This window comes from Toxotes jaculatrix, chromosome 19, assembly GCF_017976425.1.
Source record: "Toxotes jaculatrix isolate fToxJac2 chromosome 19, fToxJac2.pri, whole genome shotgun sequence".
NCBI classification, from domain to species: Eukaryota; Metazoa; Chordata; class Actinopteri; family Toxotidae; genus Toxotes; species Toxotes jaculatrix.
The window spans coordinates 18,655,746-18,678,827 of record NC_054412.1 but is presented as its reverse complement, the minus strand read 5'-3'; the positions used below and the strand labels follow the sequence as shown (position 1 = coordinate 18,678,827).

The 23,082-nt window shown below is 41.0% G+C and overlaps 2 protein-coding genes across 3 annotated transcripts; one reads left to right on the top strand and one right to left on the bottom strand.

Annotated features, from left to right (window-relative positions):
- The first annotated feature begins 2,497 nt into the window (after positions 1-2,497).
- Positions 2,498-7,231, top strand: LOC121199558 (gamma-aminobutyric acid receptor subunit rho-1-like). The gene is made up of 8 exons (XM_041064370.1): positions 2,498-2,531; positions 4,087-4,154; positions 4,243-4,466; positions 5,656-5,738; positions 5,826-5,966; positions 6,055-6,207; positions 6,406-6,602; positions 6,781-7,231. Exons 1-8 carry the CDS (start codon positions 2,513-2,515, stop codon positions 7,066-7,068), a joined length of 1,173 nt encoding a protein of 390 aa, XP_040920304.1. The 5' UTR covers positions 2,498-2,512; the 3' UTR covers positions 7,069-7,231.
- Positions 7,232-11,529: 4,298 nt separating this feature from the next.
- Positions 11,530-23,052, bottom strand: lbr (lamin B receptor). 2 transcript variants are annotated; one of them, XM_041064879.1, is made up of 14 exons: positions 22,908-23,052; positions 18,724-18,898; positions 17,889-18,104; positions 17,148-17,246; positions 15,800-15,971; positions 15,443-15,669; positions 14,504-14,558; positions 14,083-14,277; positions 13,824-13,927; positions 13,496-13,621; positions 13,166-13,334; positions 12,762-12,842; positions 12,060-12,182; positions 11,530-11,768 (listed from the first exon to the last, which is right to left on the bottom strand). In XM_041064879.1, exons 2-14 carry the CDS (start codon positions 18,892-18,894, stop codon positions 11,608-11,610), a joined length of 1,899 nt encoding a protein of 632 aa, XP_040920813.1. In that variant the 5' UTR covers positions 18,895-18,898; positions 22,908-23,052; the 3' UTR covers positions 11,530-11,607. The 2 variants fall into 2 exon arrangements, with proteins under 2 accessions (XP_040920813.1, XP_040920814.1); XM_041064880.1 differs by having other exon boundaries at positions 15,443-15,639.
- Positions 23,053-23,082: the final 30 nt, after the last annotated feature.

Below are 23,082 nucleotides of genomic sequence, written 5' to 3'. Positions count from 1 at the left end.
GTGTTTCTCCTGCTGTGCAGAGCCATCTGAGGTTACTCGATGCAGCTGAGTTTCTTTGTGTGTTTGGTTATTAAAAAAAAAAAAAAATAAATCAAAACAATGATGCTAATAATGTTATCTAATATCCCACAGGCATCTGAGGAGAGAGTGGAGATTATCTTGTTTCCCAAGGCTTAATGTATTTAAAGCACACGCACAATCTTGCCTTCATCTCGCTCATCGCTCCACCTTCACATGTTTAAACAGACTCATACCTCTGGGTAGACCATAATGTCACACACTTCCAAAATCTTTGTTCTATTTTTTCACCATGTCCCTCTTACTTAAAGATTACTGTCGAGACTCACCACACTTAGCATCAGAGCTGTCTGACATTGCATAATGTTGGTGTAAAATTACGTAAGGTTTTCTTCCGCTTTCAGATGGAAAAGAGAAATGCCTCTGACAGACGGATCTGGTCGCAAGATTGGCAGGTATGATGTGTGTGAGTGTGTGTGTGTGTTTCTTTCCCCCTTTAGTCCAATTAGAAGTATAACAGAGACTAGACAAGACAATATAGTGGAGATTAAAGCAGCATGACTGGACTCAGAGGCTCATGGGCAACATTTTAATCACACTATTGTTTGCAGTACCTAGAGAGGAGGATGGGCCGTTTCTGGGTATCTTACTAAGCCTGATATAATCCATTCTCATCCTTCAGCCTTAGGAAGTTCATAAGATTATTCTCCTGTGCTGTATAATTCAGCGGGATGACAACCAGCTACAGTGTACCAAATCAAACCACTGGGACACAAAGCTTATTATTATTTAATCCTTGAATAGTTGCTTAATAGCATAAATGATTTCAGAGAAGCAACAGTAAACTTAGCTACGAACAACTATCAAAATGTTTAAACAGAACAATTAAACAAAAGTTTTCCTGCATGTAAATTTGTATTTATTTATTTTGTTCTTACTAGATTACTTGGAAGTATCACTGAAATGAGTCAAATCTGTGTCAACTTACAATAGCTGCAATATTTTTAAGTTGATGTGTTGGGTATTTGATCTTATGTTAAATTAAGAACAAGCAGGTTAGATAGACTACTTTGTAAATACAAGCCCAAAGGTCCAACCTCAGTGCAACAAAAGTGTTTGTGAGTCTCTGACTTGGCAGAGGATCATGTGTGGAAACTGGTGTTTCAGTGACTGATCAGACAGTGTGAAGGACGCTGCATGAAGTCAGCCTCTACAGACCAAGAAGAAAACCATTGCTCACAAAACTGCACCAAACTGTAAGATTAAACTTTGTCAAAGAACATGAAAAGAAGCCTGATGAATGTTGGCAGCACATTCTTTGGTCTGATGAAACCAAAATAAATAAGTTTGGATCAGATGGAGTCCAGCGTGTTTGGCGTGGACCTGTCCACTGTGCCCACTGTGAAACATGGAGGTGGGAGTGTGCTGATATGGGGCTGCATGAGGACGAAAGGTGGAGGGGAGAGGACATTTATAGACGACACTGTGAATGCAGCTTTGGTGGACATACAAAATAAATGAATGGAATATCTCTAATGAAGGTTGCACTGATTTCTGTTGCAGTTGGTTCCCGTGTTACAGTTGGTGTGTACACCTGTTCATAAATGCTAATCAGCCAATTATATCGCAGCATCTCGATCAAATGATCAAAGCCTGCAGAACAGGGACGAGGTGTGATGTAAGTGACTTAGACCGTGAAATGCTTGTAGGTGTCAGACTGGGTGTTTTGATTATCAAACAACCCCCCGCCCCCCCGATCTCCTGGGATTTTCACACACACACACACACACAACAGCCTCTTGTTTACAGAGAACGGTAGGAAAAACAAAAGCATCCAATTAACAGTTTTTCTGTGAGTGTTCATGAGAAAAGTCCGATGACAGAGGCCAAACAGGATTAAGCGGAGATGAATGCTTCCACTCGTGTCAGCTAACAAACCTGTGGGCACACAGAGCAGCTACAGACTCACAAAACCTGAACAGCAGAGGACTGGAAAAGTGTTGCCTGGCCTGACAAATCAGTTATGTCTTCATGGACCAGCACCTCATAACGAACAAAGTTTCAAATTTTCCTCACATTCATCGGTTTGTCTTTACCATCGTGGAGGTCAAATTTAGTCGTAGCTGACATGATGCAGGGTGAGCACATACTGTATAAACTTTGAATTGACTGGATCAGCTTGAGAGAAACTGCATGAAATGTTTCACATAAAGTTTATTAATCGCTCAGAAGGATTGATGGAACAAACCCGGTGCATATTAGGAAGCACTGAAGGATCATCATGTAAGTGCAACATGCTAACTGAAGAGTAGAACTGCAGAATTGGTCATGTTTCTTAGAAACTTCATGTGTAGTGGTTCACAAATGAACTCTCAAATTGTTCTTTCCCCCAAATATTTCCTACAGCCCTTTATTCAAGAGGAGTCTGGACATAACTAAAGCCTGGGGAACAAAGTCAGAGCAGCTGCTCAGGATAGATGACCATGACTTTACAATGCGACCAGGATTTGGAGGTAAGGAGGCTCATCTCTCCTGCAGTGCCTGCAGACTGGGATCTCTGTTCAAAGACAAGTGTTCTTTTACACTTCACACTAAATCCCTCACTCGTACCATCAGATCTATTAGCTCATCTAAACAGGGAGAGTGGGAGTGTCCGGCACTGGCTTGTGGAGATGACATAACCACAGCAGGATTATGTCTGAGCGGTGCTGCTGCTGTGGGCCAGTGATTATTTACCAAGCAGCCACAGTCTGTAGCTTTAGGTTTCAGTAACCCTCATTTTAATCTGCTACATTAGCAGTCTTTGTGCTTTTTTCCCCCCCTCAATATTCACACTTCCATTTCCTCTATGAGTCTGAAACCTCGTATGAAGTTCACGTAAAGCCGTCACTCTGCAGGCTTTTGATAAGTCTTCATCTGAGCTGGATTGAGTCTGATTAACAGTACGGTTTAAGTTCTTTTTTTTTTTAGTAACCTTAGTGAATAATTTTAGTTTGTTAAAAAATAATGAAAATACTCAAACAATTCTACAGTTTTACAATTAAAATTTTAAGTTGGTTAGAGGAAAAAAAAAAAGTCATGGAGTCAAATCTGATGTTTGATCTGATGAAAATCAGTGTAGAAGCATTTCACACTGTGGTTGGAGGAATGAGGCGTGTTCATATTGATTGTGTCTCTTTGGGAACACAAAGAACCAAAGCAGAGCCCGACATCTGAAAGAGGCTCAACGTTTTACCTCCTCCATGTCTAAATATATAATATATAACTTTTCAGCAAAACTTCAGTTCACAAAAATAAGTATTATATTTGACCCAGAGGGGCGATACACATTGTTTTATACACAGACAGACTGACAAAGGACAGGATTACTGTTCAGAGGGACTGGACTGATGAGGAATGAAGAACAGCTGAGGAGAGATCAGGTGACCGCAGGACTGAATACAGAAGTGGGAACAGGTGTGTGGATGAAACACTGGAGGGACAGTGTGAGGACATCTGGTGGACAGCCAAGGAAAGACAGGAATGATGGAACAGAAGAGCAGCAACACAAAATAGAATTTTTTCATATTATACTTGACTTTCTGCCTTAGTCACCGGAACAAGGGAAAATGGCAGCAGAAAAAAAATCTGGAAAAGACAGGAAGTCATTCACTTTAATGACTGTATGGCTCAGGCTCTAAGCTAACAGAGGAATGTTTTCTTAATTATAATTTCCATTTTAAAAATGTTGCCCTTTAGCAATGTAGTAAATAAAAAAATAAAGCATAAAGAAGAAGAAAACAACTTACATTATAATACATTTTAATGTCAATTAGGATTAGAGTACTCCCTCCATCAGATCTGTGCCTTTTTTTTAAACTGCTTTTATAGGGTTTTAGATGAAAGAGAGCAGAAGTCACTGTTTGACATAAAAGGAGCCATGACCTTTAAATAAAAACACAGATAATCCAGCTCCAAATGAGGCTCTTCACTGCTGTGTTTTAAAGTAACACTCATGTCAGCGACTGTAAATTACATGTTGATGACTTTTTTATAAACTGCTGTCTTTTTTTTTTTTTTTTTTTCCAGGGCCTGCAGTCCCAGTTGGAGTGGATGTTCAGGTTGAAAGCTTAGATGCGATTTCCGAGGTTGATATGGTACGTCAGGACCAAGCGGCAAGTACAACATTTATACACGTTGTTAGTTGAGACGGTGCTGAAACAAATGTGCGTTTTCTCGTTTAAGGACTTTACTATGACCCTGTATCTGAGGCACTACTGGAAAGACGAGCGCCTGTCCTTCAGAAGCAATAACAACCAGAGCATGACTTTTGATGGCCGACTGGTGAAGAAAATCTGGGTACCGGACATGTTTTTTGTCCACTCGAAGAAGTCCTTCACACATGACACCACCACTGACAATGTCATGCTGCGAGTTTACCCCGATGGCAAGGTCCTCTACAGCCTCAGGTAATCTGGTACATGTTGGCTCATTGTCCCACCATCATAACTTACGGGGACACATGAATCGAGCAGAGCTGTGTGAACCACAATGCAACCAAAATGCATCTGAATATATATACATGGATACTTACAGTACATCTAATTCTTTTTTCAGTGTTCAGGTCATGATGTTAATGGATGTTCAGGGATATAATTGCCATTAGCTGTCCCGCCAAGACAATTAAAGTGGCACCAGCTGCCACAGTACAAGATATGTATTTAAGGGGATAATGTTCTGCCAATTACGGCCGATAATACCACTGAGCGTGACCCAGTCATTTTGGCGAGCAATACGAGGCTCCGAGCCAAAGTAGTTGATTTTGTAATTCCCATTACAGAGCTTAGCAGAGAGTAACAGCTTGCCATCTGCATCCTGTTGTGACCACTCAGTGATAGCAGTGCTTTTTTTTTTTTTTTTTTTTTTTTTGCGGACGGACAAAATTCAAACGGTTGACATCGAGATATTTGATCTGAGAGACCAAACGTCAGTGCTCAGTGTGAGGGACCCTACAGCAGACTGTGGCAGATCCTGATCTTGACGTAGACGGTGGTGCTTTGCTAACTGGTAAATGTATACTGTCTGTATGAGGGAGGACTAGCTGACTGTACATAGTGTATATATAAGCATGCTCATCACATGGCCTGGCTTAATCTGTGTGGGTTTGGTGCCGGTTGGAGATTTTTCCAGACTAAGGCAGATTTGTGAGTGAGGATGACAGTTCGTGGATGTCGCCTGCAGACCGCGTAGCCCCTCACTCGTCCTGTGAGCTGGATTATGTATTTTCATTTATCATTTCTGTGCTGGAAGCCAAATCTCTCCTGAATCCCCTGGCCCCACACTGCATTTGCCTATAAATACATCCTGAAGGCCATGCGAGGCTTAAACACACAGGGAGACAACTGGACACAGGTGCAACACGTTAGGGCGGGGCAGGTAATCAAACAGGCGGGAAACACAGGAGGGCAGGAAGTGAATCTGGAATGAGAGAGAGAAGGTTAGTGATTTCAAAATAAAATAGGAACATAAAATGACACGAGGAAATGAGAGCACGATGTGACAATAAATCGGTTTAGTAATGAGTGTAACTTAAGTTGTAATTTCTCTGGTAACATTTTTGACATGACACCACAACAGCAAATTGTTTTGTCATTGCAGGGTGACAGTCACAGCCATGTGCAGCATGGACCTGAGTCGTTTTCCTCTTGATACGCAGACGTGCTCTTTGGAGATCGAGAGCTGTAAGTAAATGAAATGATCCAGGTTGATGTGGCTTTTCCTCTCTCCCTGCAGTTACTGATGTGAATTTATACCCTTTGTCTCTCCAGATGCGTATACAGATGACGACCTGATGCTGTACTGGAAGGAAGGGAACCGCTCCTTAAACACAGACGAGAGAATTTCTCTTTCCCAGTTCCTCATCCAGGAGTTCCACACCACCACCAAGCTGGCCTTCTACAGCAGCACAGGTACTGACAGAAGGAGCGGACTCGTCTTTAAATTTGAGTTTTACTGTAGCTGTGGGCTCAGCGGCTTCTAACTTCATGTCCTCTCCAGGTTGGTACAACCGTCTGTACATCAACTTCACTCTGCGGCGTCACATCTTCTTTTTCCTGCTGCAGACCTACTTCCCTGCCACTCTGATGGTCATGCTGTCCTGGGTGTCCTTCTGGATCGACCGCAGGGCCGTCCCTGCCAGAGTGCCGCTGGGTGAGAGAGCTTAGCTTAACTGTTAGCTGATTGGTGTGGGCAATCCAGTGTGATCTGACAGAGAGAAATATCACAGTAGGCAAAAACCTTGCCGGTGCCGATTGTCTCGGACAAATCCTCCCTCTTTACCCTCATCACTGAACTTAAACATCGCACGGCACTGGTTTCACTCCCCCTGAACCTGTTCTCCTGATTCAGGTATAATGACAGTGCTCACCATGTCCACCATCATCACCGGAGTCAACGCCTCCATGCCCAGGGTCTCCTACATCAAAGCTGTGGACATTTACCTCTGGGTCAGCTTCGTCTTTGTCTTCCTGTCAGTGATAGAGTACGCTGCCGTCAACTACCTGTCTACACTACAGGAACGCATGGAGAGGAAACTCAGAGAGAGGGTTGGTACCAGCCTCTCATCTCCATGCTCACACATGTGCCAAGAGGGAGATGTATATTTAATGAAGTCATTGTTTTAAAGCACTTTTAACCACACTACAGTCATGGTTCAAGGGATGGTGATACTGGGTGGTGTGTGTGTGTGTGTTAGTCAGTAAGCATTTGTTTGTCTCCTTGCAGCTGTTGTGTACCTGTGGTATGGCCCACCCAGGCACGATGTCCATCAGCTACAGTGAGGTGGACGTCAACACCACCGGGAACTACGGCATGCCCGAGGAGAACGGGGTGAAGCGGGAGAGGATGCTGGTGCAGCTGGCTATGGAGAACGACCAGGTCACCGGCCACGTTGGCTCCAGCGCCTACAGCAACGTGTGGATCGACACACACGCCATAGACAAGTACTCACGGGTCGTTTTTCCCGCGTCTTACATCCTGTTCAACATCATCTACTGGTCTATCTACTCCTAACACAGATGGATGTCAAACAGACCTACCTCTCCTGGAACAGAGACCTGAGGTTCAGGCTTGAAAAATGGAGCAGAAAGACCGAGGTGAACTGGGAACTGTCCAACAGGACCCAGGAATGTTTGGGAATTTTTATCTGACCAGATCAAGATCAGCCAATTTTTACTTAGGGGTTTTCCTGACTGGTTCAGAGCCTGATGAACTCTTCAATCAAGGGCTTGGAATAAATTGAAGGCATCGGTGCATCAGTAATAAATGTAAATCTCAGTTTTTCTGGCCTCAGGTCCACTGGCAGGTTCAGTTTACTTGCTGTTCATCTTAGTAGATAACAGACATGTCTGTCATATACCTACTTTCACACATAACCTGTTTGGTGCGGTTCAAACTAAATTCTGGACTAAACAACCAGACCCCAGCCCCTTGAAATGCAGGGTCTTGGTCTAGTTCCAGGAGAACTGTGGTGCAGTTTGTTTGTGAGGTGAATGCAAAGCTGCCAAAACAGGAAAAGGACTGTGTGATAATGTGTGTTTGGGCAGTCATTGATAAGCTTAACTGCTGTTTAATTTACTCAGACCCTCTGCTGATTATAGGACCTGTCAGGGAAGAGACTGGGCGATATTTCAGTGCCTTTTGAAATCTACTCGCCGAGCATTTTATTAGGAACAGCAGGCTAATATAAGGTTATTCCTCACTTTGCTCTAAAAACAGCCTCAAGTCTAAGTGGCATGAATTCCACAAGATTTTGGAAACTTTCCTTTGTAACTGTGGTTTTCTGCAGATTCAAGCTGCCAATCTCCTGTTCTACCACATCCCAAAGGCGTTCTCTACTGGATTCAGGTCTGGAGACTGGGGGAGGACACTGAAGAAAACTGTGGGCATACAGGGATGAACATGGTCAGTAACAATACTCAGACACACTGTGACATTCAGACCATGATTGATTGGCCCAAAGTGAACCAAGAAAACATTCCCCACACCATTACTTGACCTGGATCTACATGATATCATGCATTGCACCGCTGCCACATGGCTGATTGGATAATTGCAAGAATAAATTGCAGGTGAGCAGGTGTTCCATATAAAGTTCACGGTGAGTGTAAATGGCTTGGAAACTACGGTAAAACCAGCATCTGAGGGTTTTCACTGACACATCAGAAAGTGTCAGAGCTGAAAATAGTTGTACTACTGTGTGGGTTTATCATTGTCATGTATCAGTCCAACTGAAATAAAATTGCATTTTTCTTTTGTCTCCTACAGCAAATATCTCTTCTCTGTAAGTCACTGGTCCTGTGTTCTCCTTTAAGAAAAAAAAAAAAAAAAAAAATCAGAAACTATTACAAATACACCTCCAGACATTTCGGTACAAACTTCCTTGTGTTTGTTGTGTTTCTGGTTGCACTAACAATAAAGCTCATTGGTGTGTATGAGCCACAGTTGTTGTTGCTGTAGCTAGTTTGTATGGCAGTTGGCCATGCAGGGGGTTTTTATGTTACTGCTGGGTTGACACATGCAAGAACCAAAAGTTTTCCCTGCTGCAGCCACAGCCTACTGAAAACCAGCTAAAACTGAAGATGGAGGCTTTTACATTGAAAGTCAGGCCAATATAAGAACAGTAAACATCCTCCTGTCAGACACAGTGTTTCAGCACCAGGGACAGCGTTTATTACTTTACACACCGTTGTATGGTAGAAGTCCACAGTGGACCATGTGCGGACATGAGACTGAGCAGGATGTCTCCATCCTCAGATCAGATCCAAGCCACCGGTTCACATCACACATGCAAGCAATTGATATATATATATATATATATATATATAAATATATATATATATTTATATATATATATTTATATATATATATATATATATATATATATATATATATATATATATATATATATATATATATATATATATATATATATATATATATATATATATATATAATTATATATAATTATTATTATTATTATTATTATTTTTTTGATTATTATTATTATTATTATTATTATTTGCATTGAGATATCTCTCATGGAAACAACTAATGATGATGATGATGATGGAGACATTCTGATCTGACTGGACCAGTGACATCCTTCCACTGGTCTCCAAAACAGGATGCATGTTTGGGTTTGTGTAAATACCTTCTCACAACACCAGGAGAGATCAAATGGAAGTGAATAACAACATTTACTGAGCTAAGCAAGAGGGATTTGGTGACGAGACTTACATCAGTTTGAAGTATCTTCATTAATATTGGTCCAAATGAAGACAGTAGACAGGACAGGATCTCCTGGAATCAGCCTGGACATCATGGGGGTGGTAGGGGGGAGGAGGTGGGCTGCGCAGTAGTAGGTCTGAAAGATAGAGAGACAGAACTGCAGTATTTAAAGACCAAGTGATTCATCCGGTGATTGATCGGCTCAAGGAATGTGGGCAGAAAGATCATTGGTCAGATATGGTGACATCAGGACTGAATGGAGGGATCTGACAGTGGGGAAGTGGAGGTCTGAGAGACACAGATCAGAAGGATGAGCTGACATTAACTCACAGGAACAAGGAAGGGAGTGAAGAATTGGTCCTTGTGAATAAAACTCCACTTCACCGTCGAGTGTATCAAAAAGTCAACCAAGTCCAAAGAGAAAAAGAAAAAAAAGAAAAAAAAAAAAAAAATATACAGAAATACTGTAAATCTTTATTTTATGCTGCAACGTTTGTACAGAAAAGCTTTATTCCAGCCACTGTCGCAGATCTGATTCATCCTCACTGACAAAGCTTTTAAACTTCTCATTCACGGTTGTCATATATCAAAATACATCCAACTTTGCTTTCCACTCACAGACCGCCAAACCAAAATGAAGGAAACACAATCACCATGTGTCCTGGGGTACGGTGGCATCGAAATGACCAAACAAATCAAACATGGTTTTTTTTCCTCTGGTCTGCAAATGAGGGTAACAGACCATTATGCATATTTTTTGATACAATATGATTTTGAAGAGTTGCCCTGAAACATGGCAAATCCAGGTGTAAACATAACTACAGTGGTCAAAATAGGTTAACTTAAAAAAAAACAAATAAAAAGCAACATTAAATATCTACCGAGAAACATCATTTTTATCACTACTTTCTCTTCTTTTGCTCAAAATAACATGATTAAAAATATATATATTTACAGAGTCAGCACAGCATAAAAAAAGCTACCTAAGTATAGTTACTGCAATGCTACTTATGTACTCATCTACAGCTGCACAGGCATAAAAATACTTTTTTTGGGCTCGAAAATGCACAGGTTATAAATGCTAACACAGTCCACAGCTCTGCATGTTGTCACAGTCCAAACTTCATTAAAACAGTTGTTAAAGCTTATTAAATAGGTAGAAACCAAATTCATGTGGCAGTGGTAGGAAATCAACAACCAGTTTATAACAGAGAGCCTGATCCAGAAACTAGCAGGACAAAATACAGAAGGTTTCATCAATGCTTAAAAAAAAAAAATAATATGCAGGTCACTGGGACAAAAATAAAAGGAGTCGGGAGTTTCGTTCTGAAAGCGTGACACATCTGTCATGGGGACAGGTGCTGCTAAATTCATAACGCATGCTAACATAACTGGTGAGATGCAAAAACGAGCCGAACTCATCTTCCTCTCTTCAGGAGTGACGTCACACTCATAATTACACACACTGTCTCCCAGAGGACACGGAGGAGGGAGAGCTGGACAGTGAGTGAACCTGAGGTAGCAAAGCCAAATCAAATACACTTTGGAACTGATAAAACAAAAAAAAAAATAAAAATAAAAATGCCTTAAACGCATTAGTGCATTTTTTCATGAAACCTCTGAAAATCATTTTACACTCTCAATTCAAAACTAGATATCTATAAAACTATACACAACAAAATTATTATTAAGACAAAACTTTTCTAATTCAACTTTCTTACAAAGTTCTGGGTCCTGAGAAAGAACATGAGTCCTACTTCCAGCGTACAGGTTATCAATCCTTCACAATGTACACCAGCTGGAAAATTAGAGTAGGAAGGTTTACTTACAAAATGATTCATAAAAGCCAAGATTGATATTGTAATTCTGAATATGCAAGCAAAGAGTAAAACTTATCAAAAAAGTATGCAAGTGGTGTGGTAATCTTTAAGTAATAAAACAAATGTGTATGTACAATAATATACATCCTAACAAGACATTCCTAGCAGAGGCGTTTGTTTTGTTTTCCCCATTTTGTAAGCTTTTAGGTAATGTTTTAAAAGGTATTTTCTATTAAAAAAAGAAAGTCTTCAAACAGTCCATTATACCAATGAGTCTATTTCTTCCATCTAAAACTTCAACGTACTGTAGCTTCTTCAGTCCAGAGAGACGTTAAAAATTCTTGATTTAAGCACCAAAAAATTCTAAAAAGTCAATTCAGTCAGTCAATCCATAACTTTTGGGGGTTTTTTTTTTTGTTTTTTGTTTTGGTGAGCCTTCACAGCCATGATACTGGGTCAGAAAAAAAAAAGTCCTCCGCTCGAGTGTCCAGCATCAGGTCCCTCAGTAGACGCGGGGAACGATCCGGTAGCGAACAGTTCGGCAGTACTCGTCCCACGCGGACCCGTACTTCCTCCTGCACTCGCTCATGTCGCGGGAGTCTCGGTGCACGAGCAGTATGATGAAGTAGATCATGTAGTACCACGGCAGGAGGTGGCTGAAGCCTGCAGATACAGATGGTAAACACACAAGGGAGGACAGAAGAAAATAAAATGACCTGTCTGTAAATTTATTTGGTAGAAAACAATATCATTTGCACTCATCTGTTCACAAAATTTTTATTCAGATACATAAGTTCATGTTCTGTGGTAGTTTTATCACTTTGTTTATAATTTTTTATAAACTACTAGCCCTTTAAATGCACAATGACAATACATGACAGTAGACCGCTCCTCATCACAGCATGTTTCGTGTTTTGCGTCACAGCTGTTGAAGATGCTAAAAGTGCAACTCACCGCAAGGTAGAGACCAGGCCAGAGCCATGATGAGGTCCCCCAGGTAGTTCGGGTGGCGGACCACACCCCACCAGCCAGAGACCAGGAGACTCTTCCCTGTGGCTGTGGGGATCGTCTTCAGATCTGGAGACAAAACACAAAGACAGATGTTACAGTGGGGAAAAAAACACAAAGAAACAGGAAGAAAGAAGGCAGAAATCAATCTGATCTTAGAACAATACCTTAGTATAAAATACGATATATAAAAAATGATTTAAGAGTAAGTGTTATTTTAAATTCAATCTATGCAGAACTCTACCTGTTTATCAAACATGATAAAACATTATATTTTTGGTGTATTTTCAGTGTTTTATAAAGATGTTTTTCATGCTGTAATGATTGTGAGTAACAAAGTCAGGTCAGACCCAAACATGATTATATGAGGTTTCTGTAACAGAAGTATTTCTGGCTACACATACCACCTTCAAATATTAACAAGCACTATACTTTAAAACTTTGTATTGTTCTTTAACAACATACTGCAGTTGCTTTTCACCACTGCTGATAAGACGCAGACAGAATTCTGGTATGGAAATAACAACTAGAGAGCTCAGTGACTTTAATGACTGTGTCACCAGAGGGGATTCAGGTAAATAAAGAAATTTTTAGGGGGGGTTTTATTTCACCAGATAACTAAGACCATACACCCGCAGGAGAACTTACAAGACAGTTTTGGGTCTGATGGGTTTCTCCTGAAGGCGTTCTTCTCAGAGTTAGATTTCCTGAAGATGTAGAAGCCAACGACTGAGAGACAGGGACCAAGAGAAAATGTTACCATCAAAAGCCACACAACTGGAATGGTTCCATATATATCCTATCTCCTTTTGAAACAAAGAAAATATAGGCCCTTACCACAGAAATATTTACTCTACCAATTTCTTAATAATCATAATTATCTAAAATGATCTTTAGCTCAAACTACAGTGAGATTACTAAATGAGTATCTATGCAAGACATTAACATAAAGCAACAACAATAACCAGTAAATTGAGCTATGTGAACTCAATAATCCAAATCTGGAATTCAGCTGATCAGTAAACTCAGTTTGATGCTCAGCTCCTACTCACGTTTGAGTATGACGATGGCAGTAAGTGCTGGGAGGCTCAGAGGGTTGGGGTGGCTAACCAGGTAATAAGCCTGCAAGGTGTAAGTGAAGGGGACCCACACCAGATCACCGAAAGCCAACATGAAGCCAAAACCATCATGCATCAAGTCCATGGTGGTCAAGATGGCCTCCTGAGGAGACAAAGGGACATTCAGTTATTATTCATTTGGTCTGAATATATGACAATGCACGTAATTATTTTATTTATTTATCAGCATGTTAATTCCCTTTGAGTGATATTTTTGAGAAAATGCCTGAGAAACATTTTTGTCGTGTGCTGTGCTGAGCATACCTCATTCCAAAGGCCATCCACCACATAGAGCAGCTGGAAGAAGTTCACAAGGATCATGCTGTTTGAAGGAACATCCAGACCCTGCTGCTTCATCTCAGCGAGCGCCATCGCAAAGTTGATCAAACACTGAAAAATCAGAGACGATAAAATCCATCATCATGATTGTTTCCTAATCCTCCATTATGGTGTCTAGAGCTGCATGGAGACGGAGTGGTGTGGACCCTGAGACACCCGTGTGCATTCCATTTGTTGAAATAAACACAACTCTTGAAGCATTTTTAAAATCAAGAGACAAAAAAAAAAGTTCTGGTGTCCCATGAAAACTCACCCAGCCTATCAGGCCAGGACGCATCTCACAGAAGAATTTCAGGTCAAAGTCTTTGATACGGGGGTTGAGCTCACGTCCTTTGAAGAAGTCATAAACCATATTGCCTAGAGAAACAGAGGGAGGGAGGGAGGGAAAAGAAATGAGACAACTGCGCAAACCTAAAGCAGACTACAGACAAAATAAATGATAATAATAATAAAAGAGGCATAACAGAATGGATATGATCAGCGAGTCAGTAACTCTGGATCTTTCTGCTTACCGGAGCTCCCCCCTAGTGCCAGTTGCTCTGGGGCGGCGTAGCGAGAGCGGACATAGAGGTAAACGCTAAGAAGGGCGGCGATGAGGAAGGACGCCACGGCGAGCTGCAGGAAGCGGCTGTGGATGTAGGTGAGATCAACACCCTGGTACACCGCTGCTGCCACAGCTACAGCACTCGCCACGATGGCAAAGAAACCTGTTAGGACACAGATTGAAATTTAATCAAAACACAAAAAAAGTAAAAACAAAAAAAAAACACTCAGCTGTCAGTTTATTATGAACACCTAGCTAAAACTAATTAATTAAACTGTGGTATCATTTTTGGAGGCTGCATTTTGGGATGTCGATTATTTATCATACTCTGATTGATATAATGGTGTGGACAAAATAATAGCGGTGGGAATTGCTTCACACAGCCTCACCATTGGTTCTGTACTTCAGCCTCTCCCCAGACCTCAGTGGCATGCCCTCGCTCAACTACAGAGGGAGAAACAGAAAAAACACAACAGGATTAACAAAGTACATTTTCATTCAGTGTGGAGGGAGACGTCATGGTGGGAATAGGGGCCACTCGTTCATGAGCAACCACAAGCATGCTAAAACATATGGACCCATTGGATAATGGTGTTTTTTTAGGATACTGAAGATGAAAGAGACACATCGGATTTCATCTACTTTAGAAAAAAAAATAGTACTACAACTGAAAAATTTAAATTTTAAATTTAAATGAGCAGAGAGAAATCTCAGTTAGTCTAAGACATCAAGAGGAGGAGATGACCCAGGAGAGAAGGACAAAGAGCATGCTGTGGAGTATCTCATTAACTGTTACTCCTGATCATTCAGCCAATTTGTTCCTCATGCTGGAGTTATTAAATAGAACAAGTCATGTGCCAGTTCACATGGGTCTGTCCTGTACAGGAAATAGTACAAAATGAGAACAGTCAGCTATCACCTTCCTTAAGCTCTGTTCATGGTTTCTGCTTGCCTTCAGACAGCTGCAGACTGCAGATGCACTTCTGTTCATACTACAAACGGGGTATGCATATGTGGACACGTTCCACATCTGCACTAAAAAACATGTTGCCGATCCCGTGACGGAAAGATGAAGCGTTGCTTTGTACATACACGCAGTGCATGAAACAAGCAGCCAGTTTACTTGTCTGGTGCATGGACAGTCTGTGCGCTTACAATGGACCCAAATAGCGGGATGCATGTGGACGCCCACTGAGAGAGATGCTGAAATTTACGGCACGAGGACCATCGAGGACATGGGGAAGCAGGAACCATGAACTGGCCTTTAAACTAACACAGTAAAGCCAGTACAAAATGTACTGTGTGTACAGTTAGGTCCTCTCACTCACCTTCCCAACAGGCAGGATGTAGAGGAGGGCCTGGAATACAATCCAGAGGACGACAAAGCCAAAGGCCTGGGCATCCCAGAAGGCTTCAAGAGGAGGCAGAGGAGGGGGGAAATTGGCCAGGCTGGGATCCTCCAGGTTGACTTGGAGTACCAGGAAGAGAACCCAGGCCGGCAGAAAGAGGAGCCAGAAATACGCTCCTGCAGGAAGGAAAGCACACATCGTAGAAACTACATGTCACTTTAATCAGATTTCGGATTACATCATTATAACATTTCTGCATTTCTAGCTAAACCACCAACCTATTGGCAAGCTGGCATTGACAGAGAAATGCATTTTACTCTCTCTCCTGTAACCTACCTATCTTCCCTCCAAAGTCAAGTGAGGTGGAGCAGGTGGCAGCAGGAGCTGCAGCCATCTTGACCTCCTCCTGCTCTGGTTTGGCTGCAGCTGGTTTGGCAGCTCCATCGTCCTTCCTGCGGCGCAGATTGTAACGAGTCTTCTCGGGCTCTGCCTCTTCTTTTTCCTCAGACTTCAGAAGAAAGATTTAGGTTTTGTGAGATTTTATTTAGGATTTTGGATTATTAAAAAATACAAATCAAACTCAAAAGTTGCACAAGATGTGGGGTCGCAATTTCAACTTCAAAGTTCTTGTACATCAATAAGTCTTAGTGACAGATGCAAAGGATCTTATGACATGAAAAAAAAAAAAAATCCTGCACACCGTCCATCACTTGTACTCACTTTTTTGACAATGTTTAGTTGTCTGACTTTCATCAGGTAAAGTTCATTTGAGACAACTGTATGCAGACTGGGTGTTCCAAAGTTCAGTTTAAATTCATATAACCTTAAGACTTTCTCTGTTAACTAAAACAAATACTTTCCTAGGACTATGATGGAGTTCAGAGTTTTCCCACAGAAATCTTCTTACAGAGTGTATACCTTTCAAGGATGAAGGATTAGGTCACGTAACCTTGGACTTTTAACAAAACGTTAGAAGTGGATGAAGACATAAAAGAAGCAGCTCAGATGTCTTTTAAGACTAGACTACATGTGGGACCCTGAAAAGCTGTCACAGAATTCCAGAAAATTCCTAAAGCAGGGAGAGTAAAGAGGCGGCACATGTTTGTATGGCATGTGACTGGTGAACTGAACCACGATCTTGTGAAGGGAGCCTCTCTCAGTTGGAAAACACACATGGCGCCCCCAACATGTGCACATCATGACATTCCATTAGCTCTAACCCACCCTCAAAGCCCATTCAACATTAGAAGGCCAGTACTGCCTGGAACATAGGTTATGCTTTGTAATATTGTGTACCCTTTTTTTTTTTTTAAACTGATTTCAAGTGAAGAGAGCAAAAGTGGAAACACTTGTAAATTAAAAAAAAAAAATCAGTGACTTAAATTCTTTATAAATCAACAATACAGAAGAGAAATTTGTTTTGGTGTTCTTCTCATACTTTCCACTTCAGTGAAGTCATTTATTTATTTAAACACACTTCTTCGTGTGTGTTGAATGAATCTGGTTTGTATTCATGTGTGCATGGACAGTAGCTCGGCAATGACACTGTCCGCTATCAATTTATAGCTAAGCCATTCAATTGAGTAAATACACACTTTTCCAAAATGTGAAAACTATCAAGTTCTCCAAACTTTTCCAAACAGACTAAACAAACTTTTTTTTTTAATTATACAATAAAACTTACCTCATTCACTTTGTTAGCCATGTTATTCTCCTCTTTCTGTTTCTCCTCTTTCTTGTCATGTTTATTGTTGCTATTGTTCTCAGGTGCCTTTGTCTGTTCCTGCCCGTCAAACAATGGAGGGAGATTGATGGAGATGAAGAGACAAAAAGGGAAAAACCAACGTGAGGACCAGATACACGTGACTGTGTTATACGCAAAATCCAAAATCAGAGACACAGAAACTGAAATATTTCTCCACAATGACTATGTACTGATGATTTAGGACATTCGACAATGACCTGGATCTTGCCAGACAGTTGTACACCTTCTTAAAATAAATTAATTCAGCTGTGTGTGAGACACAACTATCTGAATGTGAATATGAATGTGTTCTTAGACAGTCGGGAACTATGGGATTTTATTTGTGCCTTAAACAACACTGCATGTGGGGAAAATTATCTGCATGCTGAATCTGACAAGGCCATTTGGCAGTCAATACCTAGATGTTTGTCTATGGCAGTCATTCAAAACAGCAAGTACAGTGAATTGATAGTGACCACACACCCACGTAAAACACAGTTTGGTAAGTATTGGAGATGGAAAGAATCTCTGTATGATTTAAACTCTCCATTATGAAATCTTCTGTCAGTACTTTCCCAGCCTGCAAATATACACTCTTTCTGATAATCACTGTCTCTTTTTGTACATCAGCTCCTCCTGCATCACCAATGCTATGATAACAGAGTGAGAAGTGGCAATTACCAAGGGGCTGAGCCTGACTTCCAATGCATCCTTCAGCTTTGTATCCCTGCGAGAGGATGGTGCGCTGTCTGTTATAGCTGCAGCAGCGACAGCTGCCGCTGTACGAGAAGATGAGCGCCGTGTTGTCCTTGCTGGGGAACGTGACCGGCTGCGACGTCGGCCTGGTGATCGAGAACGAGAGCGGGAGCGGGAACGGGCCTGGAAACCAGCAGCGCTCTGAAAGAAAACAGCAGTTGACACTTAAGTAGATTGCAACCATTGGTAAAAGCTGATGATACTTTGTTTTATAGCTGAACAAAAAAGAGAGGTAACTAGATGGGGTATTAAAAATATGTATTCCTAAATGTGCATGCAAAAGTAATTATACATAATACAGAAACTTCTACACAGTGGGATCAAGAAAGGTCAGTCACAATAACTCTGTAGCACAACGGCATGTAACCAAACCACCTGGTCATCAAGACATTTGTCACATTTCTTAACCATTTAGTGAAAACATTTTTTAAACAAAGGGAGATCAAACTGAACTAACATTTTACCAGACAAAATGAGGAATTTTGAAAACTGCCAATATAACAGCTACAACAACCTATGCCATAATACTATAGACATTAAGGTAATATCACATGCTGTGACTTAACAGTTAGAATCTTCACTGAACTATTTATCAAATTACAGAGCAACAGCCTTTTCCTAATATCCACATGTTTAAGCTTTAGATAGTATAAACCTTTCTTTAAAAAAAAAAAAAAAGAAAGAAAAGAAAAGAAAAGTGAAACTGTGTAAAGACAAAGTGACATTCAGGTTGTAAGAATCTCTGAGACTCTGGTTCTACCTTGATGTCTTGTTCCTTGAGCTCCAGCTGAGTACCATCCTTGTAGATGACAGTGTAGAGCTGACTTTTGGAGTCAAAGCCCAGCACCTTAACCTCATAATACAGGCTGCTGCCGGGCCAGCGGCCCATCACCTTGTCCCCTTTCTGGTATTTCACACTAGGCATCCTCATTTACCTGAGAAAGAGTGAAACACAAGAGATTAAGAGTGAGAGCAAAAGAAATTACAAAGAGGAGGGAAGAAAAAGAAAGTGAAAGAGGGAGTGCCGACGATACAGAAGGGCACGAGAGCAGACAGACAAGACACACAAGAGAAAAGAACAGGTAGGATGAGAAAGACAATGGAAAGGAGATTAAAAGATATCAGCACTAAACCTTGTAAACCTGTAAAACTTTTTTTTTTTTAACATTGACATTGCCTTTGAACCTTGCCCTATCTGTATAAAGCCCACTGAAGTCCACACAGCAAACTTCAACAATGTGCTTGAATGACAGCGATAGTGACATCTCAGTCTCGGGTACAGGGTAAGCATCAGAGCAAGCACAAACAGAAGACTTTAATTTGAGCCGTAAGATGCTCTTCACCTAAAATAGGAACACAAGCAAAGGAGAAAATCAAACCGGCATTATTATTACAACATGACCAGAGATGAGTTGGCTGTTCCGGCCACATCACACAGCTACATCCACAGTACAGACCACAACCACAAGGTTATGCAGAAAAAAAAGAAAGTTAACTAAACCTGCTTGGTTGATTTAATTTAGTTTGTTAGTGTGTGAAACTAATTTGGTAGATGTATGGTGCAGCAAGGTGAGGTCATCCTTTCACTAAAGATTAGTGACTAAATGACTATTTTTGTCATCTTCCCTGATAGCTGTCCATGAAAAAAATATTTAGCTTCACCTGGATCAGAGTTGTTCAGAATCAAATAACCCAGTTCTATCCTGTGCACCTTATTTTGATCTTACATTTTTTGTCATGTGCTATTCTTGTAACCCTGTTATTTGTCTTTATACTTTTATACAATCTAGGTTAGGGACAGTCTTATTTATGTCAAATTATTATTCTCCATTATATTTGGTACTATAACAAGTCTCTTTGATAGGACATTTTGGATTTTCTACTCTATATGAGCTATGTTCTTACATGTTGTATATCAAATTCTGTGTGGTTTTATTTATTGTGATTGGTCTTATGACGCACACTGTCTCGTGAAGCTTTACATATATGATGTGATTTGTTTTGCCCTTAAAGCTCTTAAGAAGGCACACTTGTGCCAAAAGGTCAACAGAATAAAGTCTGTGTTGCATAACAATCGAAGTGCAAGTGTCTGCACGCCCCCTTACAGTACTGAGTGCATTACATATTCAAAAGCATCACATCATTTCCAGCTGAACTGCTCATGATTCATTGAGAATATGAATTAAACCATTTAAAAATACATTTTGAACATCAATAATTTGAGTATCAATCATCATCTTTGTGTATTCTGTTTATCTTTGGGTTTAAAAGTTGTGTCTGTGTTTATACACCTAAGCAAACAGCGCACCTTCTTGGTCTACAACTTTGAAAGGATCCAACCATTGTGAGAGGCTGGACAACCTACATCAGCTAACACTTTAAAATGTGCACCACTGGACACAATGAGGTGGGCCAGGCCAGGTCAGCATTATGGAACATTAGTGACCAGGGAGGCTCAGTGTCTAGAAAACCACCACACTACTGCAGAACTGCTGACAGGTCTGTCCCTGCTAGGTTTACCCTAAGCTGTCTGTCTGAAAGAGTTGTGCCATTCAAGTCATAGCCAAACAGGCAAGGGGTTTTAGACCAGCTACTGTACAATATGAAATCAACATGAAATTCACAGTGCAGAAAGCAGCACTTAAATAACTGCCAGCTGAAAAGTAATAAAATGTCAAGTCAAGCATAGACATTCTTTCGTGTTAAACACAGCGCATTCATCTTTACCACTGCCAGTACAAGCACACAGATCAAGCATTACAATATGTTTGATTAGGTTGCTGGAAGGATGGAACCACTGACTTAAACATGCATGCAACAGCAGACTAGTTACAGCTAAGCTTGACAGCCTCCTGTCAGCAGCCTTTCTAATTAAAGTTCCTGTGGTTAACACAGCACCGAGCCTCAGTAGATAGCAGGTATCACACAGACACTACTCTGAGATTAAGATTACTTGTTCAGGATGTGTTTTTTATCTTTCATCAACCAATCACAATTAAATCTGATGACTACATGGATCTCTTATAAGCCTTTATAAACACAAAATGGCTACAATGATTTACAGTAACAGTTCCAACACACAGGCAGGGAAAGTCAAACACATGCAGTCAACCCCTAGTCCACGGGTAACTGATATAATCCTGGAAAAAAAAAATCCAAAGCATCTGAGTGAAAACCACCTCAATAAGACACACCCAAAGTAAGTCCCTGCGCTGCTCTGCTGGCTTCTCTGCCGAGTTCCATATGGGATGTGAACGTATGGGGCTGAATCGTGACTGATGAGAGTTTCCCACCAGTTCTCAGGCTGAACTGATGACAGGATCCGGCTCTAGCGTGGGTGGAGTTTTAAACACAAGTCAGGCAAACATCCCCCCTTTGTGCTGAAAACTTCTATCAAGCTCCACCTGGTTCGCAGCCTTTGAAATGCAACATATGAATTAAGCTCTAAAGTCCCACCAAAGCGGCGACAATCTGTTTTGGTTGTTTTTTCATCAAGCACCCTATTATTTAACTTTTATAGGGACAGGAGAATTATTTTAAATTTCCTTTACTCCGCAAAAGGAAAAACGCGGACACAAACTTTGCTTTATATTAATGCGCCATCAAATGTAAAGTCAATATACTGTAAAGCCACAAGATCCACGGACACTGTATAACATTATTTTGTTTGTTAGTGTACTTCTGTCCCAATAGGGACCGTCTCCCACGCAGTGAATGAGAAACGTTCACTTTAAAGGAGCTGGGGAAGTTAACCAGACGTACACATGCAAAAGCAATCAGTTAGTCCCCATCCTTAAAGTCTTCTCTCCTGAAAACACGAAGAGTAATGTTGGAAAACACTACCGATAATGCATAAATCTCACATGGTCAAGTAAGTTTTCTACTGCTGCCCCTCATTATGTTGCGTAAAGCCGTAATGAACCCATTACTGTCCCTTGAGGCCGGAGGCCCACTGGTACTCGACGGTTGGTGAGAGCCGCAGTCGTAGTGGGAGTTTTTACCCCTAGCGACCACAAGGGGCAACGGCGAGCCCACTCCAAACCCGAAAACAAACGTCGACAAGTGACACAAAGATGAGATTTGTACTTCATCGGACGAGTTTGCAAACAGTATTTTTCTATTTTATAAGAGGCTGTAAGGACGACGACTGAGTGGTTCTGCTGCAAATTTACACCTTGTTAACTTCCGTGCTCCAGTTAAAGAGTTGTGCACAGCCGCTTCCCAGAGCTTTAACGTTTTACTCTAAGGTTCATAAAATAAAGATATTTTAGTGCTTGACACACGAACTTGAGTTTGGTTTGTTCGAGTGAACAGCAGCATATTCTTTATGCCACAACTCAACTATAATGTATACGAGCGGTTTCTTTAACGAAATGCGGCTAACGTTACCGTTGTTAACTCCAAGGAGGGAAAACGTCATGCATTCAAACAGTGTTGGTGACAAACCCGAACGCATCCGCCAAAGAATCAACACATGAGCACAAATGAATAAGTTTGACAAGACTAAATTTAGCGGCGATATCCCAGCAAAATATTTTAAAAATACATTGCGCGTAGGCAAAGAAGAAGTCAATAGGGCTAATGTTAGAGTTGCAGTCGAATAAAGATTGACTTTAACTAAGAAGGCGCCGTCTAATTTCTGACCATCTTAGAGTTGCGTATCGTTTATCTGGAAGTTGACGAATATCACTTCAAAAGCCATAGTTAGCGTCCCCGTGCTACCAGTCAGCACTATCGAGCAATTCAAATAAATATATGAGATATTAAAGGGGAAGGCAGCCAGTCTGAACAAGTTACGATTCCAGAAACTAGTCGGAGCCTGTAGCGCCGTTATAAAGCCAGCCTGAGTTAGCTTCGGCTAAACACCAGTTTCCTAACAAAGAGAAACATAAAGCCATTTGATATTTTGCAACATAAGCACATGCACTGGACAGCTACACTTACCTCAGTATTACGCGAATAATTCCAGTGAATAAAAGTGATGCAATACTCCTTCAAAAGATGAGGAATTAATAAATCTAGCTTTATATTTTTAAAAAACGGACTACGCTAACGTTTGACGTAGAGCTCGTTCTCCCTCCCTCTCTGGGCGAAATCCACCAGTGACCAGGAAGGCGCG